The sequence below is a fragment of the Panicum hallii genome, chromosome 6 (assembly GCF_002211085.1).
Source record: "Panicum hallii strain FIL2 chromosome 6, PHallii_v3.1, whole genome shotgun sequence".
NCBI lineage: Eukaryota > Viridiplantae > Streptophyta > Magnoliopsida > Poales > Poaceae > Panicum > Panicum hallii.
The window spans coordinates 13,100,065-13,104,879 of record NC_038047.1 but is presented as its reverse complement, the minus strand read 5'-3'; the positions used below and the strand labels follow the sequence as shown (position 1 = coordinate 13,104,879).

At 50.1% G+C, this 4,815-nt stretch overlaps 1 protein-coding gene across 2 annotated transcripts; it reads right to left on the bottom strand.

Moving 5' to 3' along the window:
• Window positions 1-529: 529 nt before the first annotated feature.
• On the bottom strand, window positions 530-4,252 carry LOC112896569 (L-gulonolactone oxidase 2-like). Of its 2 annotated transcripts, XM_025964585.1 has the most exons (4): window positions 3,523-4,252; window positions 3,223-3,270; window positions 1,600-1,855; window positions 530-1,517 (listed from the first exon to the last, which is right to left on the bottom strand). In XM_025964585.1, the coding sequence occupies exons 1-4, from the start codon at window positions 4,228-4,230 to the stop codon at window positions 715-717; spliced, it is 1,815 nt and encodes a 604-aa protein (XP_025820370.1). In that variant the 5' UTR covers window positions 4,231-4,252; the 3' UTR covers window positions 530-714. The 2 variants fall into 2 exon arrangements, with proteins under 2 accessions (XP_025820370.1, XP_025820371.1); XM_025964586.1 differs by lacking the exon at window positions 3,223-3,270 and having other exon boundaries at window positions 3,523-4,251.
• Window positions 4,253-4,815: the final 563 nt, after the last annotated feature.

Sequence of the window (4,815 nt, the reverse complement as noted above, 5' to 3'; positions counted from 1 at the left end):
GGGATATGGTTGCATGTATATACTTATATTGGCACAGGGTGTACACGCATGTTAGCGCCTGCGTCTAACCGTGTTTAGCAAAAAAAAGTTAGAAAAGTGCCTTAATTAGGCTTACAATTATTTTCGTGTTGTAGATGGATTCATTTGGCCCTATCTCTTATAGGAGGTCAAATCTGATTGGTGGAAGCTTGATGTTGATGATACGAAAATATGATTGATCTCGCCAGGAAGGTAGAAGACTATCCCTGTATGCAAATTAAAGAGCAGGAAGTAATAATGTAAAAAATGAAGTTGCAGATATATATGAAGTATAGGAAGATAAAAAGGTTCGAGATTCGATTCGTCCCTTAAAATCTAGACGGGTTCTCCTTACATTTTCTTCCTTTCCTTTCTTGGTTCTGTTGTGTGCTCTCTCCTCACTGTGCAGTTGATGTCTACTACCAGCGAAAGAGGAGGCAAAGGTTTTGTTTGCTTCTCTTTTCTACTGAGAAGTGATCTTAACTGTTGAACGAAGAGACAAAATCATCCATGGAGATGCACCAACTGAGATGCAGGCTTCTTCTTTTTTATATTTATTTAGAGATACAGGGATGCTCTCCCCTGTTGGTATGCTTTATTGTTAACAGGACCAAGCACATAAGTTCATCAGCAAGGAGCACTGCTCCTGCCCGATTTCATACAGGTTCAGACTTCAACGCAGCGTTGGCTGGAACATCAACGAGCACAAACCCTCGCTTCGGTGTACACCTTCCCTGGCCGGCAGCGGTAGCCTTTCTCTGGCGCGCAGTGCGAGTCATCGGAGCAGACACAAAGCCCTTCCATGGCGCAGCCCTTCTCCAGTATGTTTGCGCTTCCTTTGATGCCCAGGACCTGATCGCTCCACTCGCTCGAAAACGTCCCCTCCGGATCGTACCTGTGCTTCACCTTGAGGAACTCGGAGGCCTTGGGAAACTTGGCGATGGCGCCATGGAAGGCGAAGTTGCGGTTCTTGCCCCAGTGCGGGACGCCGCCGTACTTGTGCAGGGCCATCTGCTCTATCTCGTCGATCATGTCGGCGTGCGCGCGTGGCGTGCCGCTCGCGTGGCTCCGGTAGTAGTCGATGTCGACGGCGACGGAGTCCACCGGCTTCCCGAGGTAGGCGGTGGAGGCCCTGACGTAGCGCATGAGCACGCCCGAGGTGCCGAGCACGCAGAATGCCTGCGGGTTGAGGTCCCGCAGCCTCTTCAAGTCGGCGACGAACGCGGGTGCCCGGGAGAGCGGGATGCTGAAGCCGGTGTTGTAGAAGAAGGGCCCCCGGATGCGCGGGTCCCAGTAGCACACGGTCTGGAGCCCGTCGTCCTTCGTGTCAAGGCATGTGCCGGACGCCTGCATCCGGTGCTGGTACCCTACCACCGGGTACCCCGTGAAGTTGACGCCGTCGTTGGTGAGGCCGTATGCTTGGCTGAACAGGTACGCCGCTGAAAACCGCGTCGCCGAGCACCGGGCGGTGTCTGTGCCGTTCTTCTCCAGACGCTCATCTACACGCATGCGGTACCTATCTGTTAGTAAACGTGCATGGTGCGGACGGTGCGCGTGAGCAGGTACGACGACGTCGCGCACCCTGGATCCTTTGGGCGACGAGGCTGGAAGCTGAGAAGGGCCGGAAGCCGAGGTTGTCGTTGAGGCCATTGCCCGGCGACGAAGCGTCGACACGGTCGTCCTCGCGGTAGATCACCTTGCCCTCCTCCGGCAGCCACGTGATGTCGCCGAATTCGTGGAGGTAGCCCCACGCGGCCACTTGCGCCGCCAGGTCCGACTCGTCGCGTTTCACGAACGAGAGCGACCGCTTGAACAGCGGCTGCAGAGACAGGGTAACCTGCGCAGGCAGAGCAACCACGTGTTCCGCGTGTGAACTGAAGCTGCCGACTCCTACGCTAGTTGGTAGAATGTGATACATCATGTCATACACCACGATTAATTGGAACGGTGTGTACCTAGCATTGTCACCATTAATTGGGACGGTACCTATTAGGGATCTAAATAAAATGAGACACCACACGTCTTGTTATTATTGGTGCACCAATGTTTTGGACCTACGTACGACGCATGGTCCCATGGAAATGCTAAACGACACTTTCCATTATCCTTCAGGACAAAATTGCTAAAAGCCCACCGACACAACCTGTGAAAATTTTCCCTTACACCTCGATTAAAGGTAGAAAAAATTCAAGTATTTTAGAGGAGTTCCATACCTAGATTAAAGGTATTGTAAAAGATTTGGGTATAATAATGGAGGAGAACCATACCTGAGTTTTTAGTTACACCTATTCTACATGGAAACTACAACAAAATTAATCACTATAACGCTGGTACAAAGTTAATTGAAAATCCAATATGAATCGACTGCAACTAGAAATTTGGGTGTGGGGGTGTTTTCTTTTTCACCCGAATTTAGTTTTCCAATTGTGCATAGCATTTCTTCCAAGGTGTCAAAATTCCTTGGCTCCCTACCAGATGAATGATACTTCGACCCTCGGTTGACTTGGTTATCTGTGTAGCCTTTTAACTGCACAATCCAATATATTGTCCATATGATCTACTACAAAATTTTGAGCTTTACCATTCTTCAGCTAAATCTACTCACCTAGTTCTCCAAAACTATTGAACTAAAAATAACCGCCAATTTTGTCTGTCAATACAATGGTTGGCTGTGAGGATATTGGTCCAAACTAATCTTTTATATTGGACCGTTTGGATCGGATCAGTCAAAACTAGTTAAAAGCTGGGTTTGATCTAGAGATTATTACAACCAGATAGTTAAAAGTTTGTTGATGAAACCTTAGGGGCAGTGGCGAATCTAGGATTTGATATTAGGGTGGTCCAATGGAGAAAATTTTTAAATATTTTTTTAATAAGTCAATGTAATTCTATAAAATTGTAATTCTTCAGTTTTCACCTTCTCAACTCGAGTATCAATTATTGTACATAAGAAAATAATTATTACAAGCAAGTTTAAATGTGCCGTCAACAATAGAAAAATCAGGAGATGAGAGTTGTTGGGCTGAATCTTAGGCCCCTAGATCCGCCCCTACTTAGAGAGCTGTTTGATCCATGGATTACGGTTACGGAGGTACCTATTGGGAGGGAATAGAATGATTATTAATACCCAGCTGCTTGATGATAAAAGATTTCCAATAGTTGAACTGTTTCGAGCAGCTAAAGTAATAAAAGGTGGATATATACCTCCACGTAGGGTGCATCTAGAGAGTACTTAGTGCCCATCAAAAAATCCTCGCAAAAAAAAAATAGTGCCCATAAAAAAAGAGAGTAGTGAGGAAGGCGATGATCCCTTGGCTAGTTTTTTTGGGTGCATAATCGCTCGTTCGTTGTTTAAAATTTGTACTATACATAGTAATTCTAGGCAAAAAAAAAAGATTGTAACAAGATACGAGATTAAAATTTCGTTGTGGGTCGAAACAACGAGATCTTCAAAAAGAAAACCAATACAATTCATAAGGAAGGGTAAGTGCAGAGTCTCAGTACCTGAGAGATGACGCCGAGGACTCCGAGGGATACCTTGGCGGCGTTGAGGTCCGGGTGGCCGGTGCCGAGCTCCCTCACCGTGGCGAAGCCCTGGCTTGCCGGTGCCGGCGTCACGATCCTCAGCGCCACCACGGACTCGTGCACGGCGCCCCCCTTTCCCCACAACGAGCTGCCGTGCGCGCCGGTCGCCAGGAGGCCGCCGACGGTGAGGCCGTACCAGTACGGCGTGTAAGGCAGCGAGAGCCCCGCCGCGGCGGCGGCACGGATGAGGTCCCTGAGGACCACGCCGCTCTCCACCGTGATGAGCCGCTTCCCGGCGTCGACCCGCACGGTCCGGTTGAGCCACCGCGTGCTGATGATGGCGCCGGTGCTGCCGCCGGGGCAGACCAGCTTGGTGAAGCTGTGGGAGTACCTCGTGGCGACCCTCACCTTACGCTTGGCCGCCACCGCGGCCGCCACGGCCGCGACGAGCTCCTGCTCGCTGCGTGGGTAGGCGGCTCTGGCCGCGTGGCAGGTTCTGCGGTCCGGGAAGGAGGCATATGCGTTGGTGACGGTGCAGTTGGAGGCGCCGTCGGTGCAGGCTACGGGATCCGGCGGAGGGCTAGAGCCGGTGAGGCTCATGTGGGCAAGGACGAGGAGCAGCAGGAGCAGCATTGCCCTCTGTCCTTCCACTGTAGCCATGACCCTGCTCGTGAGGGCAGGGGACATGTTGATGAAGTAATATTCCTAGTACTGTATATATTGCTGTCAATAGTCGGAGCACTTTGCTCTGCGCGCGCTTATCCGTTTGCAAGACACTGGACCAATAGCAGGCCGCCTTCTCTCAATGATAGGCTGAAAATAGGCGGAGGGTGAGCTAAAGATCAAGGGGGTCCAATCCGGTGCAGGCAGTGCTAAACTTACTCTCTAGTTGCAACATTCACAATAATCCCAGATTTCATTAAGAATGAGTACAAAGGATCGGAGGCGACAAACGTACTCAACTCAAGGCTAAAATATATGAGCCAATACGGAGAGACATACGAGCAGTTGGTGCTCTTGCATGTATAGAGTTAGAGGCAAGCACATGTGTAGGCGTCGCGTGCAGTGGGAGAGTATTGGGAAAATCTTCACAGATTAAGGAGCAGTGCCTAGTTTGGCCTCCACTCGGCTCCGCCCATGCCGCAATCAATACATAGACGTGATAGCCATGAGCTCGTGAGGGCAGGAGATAGGGAGATGAAGTATTGTTGTCAGTTGGACCCTTGGACCAATTTGCTCTCCGCATTTCTTTCAATATATGAAAGCCCCCGG

Bases quoted from the DNA above. Each gene is read 5' to 3' on its own strand.
- LOC112896569 (XM_025964585.1), bottom strand. From the start codon at position 4,230: ATGTCCCCTGCCCTCACGAGCAGGGTCATGGCTACAGTGGAAGGACAG. The intron at 3,271-3,522 runs GTACTGAGACTC...TTTTTTTGCGAG, and splicing joins TCCTCGGCGTCATCTCTCAG to GATTTTTTGATGGGCACTAA. The intron at 1,856-3,222 runs GTATATATCCAC...CTGCCTGCGCAG, and splicing joins TAGATGCACCCTACGTGGAG to GTTACCCTGTCTCTGCAGCC.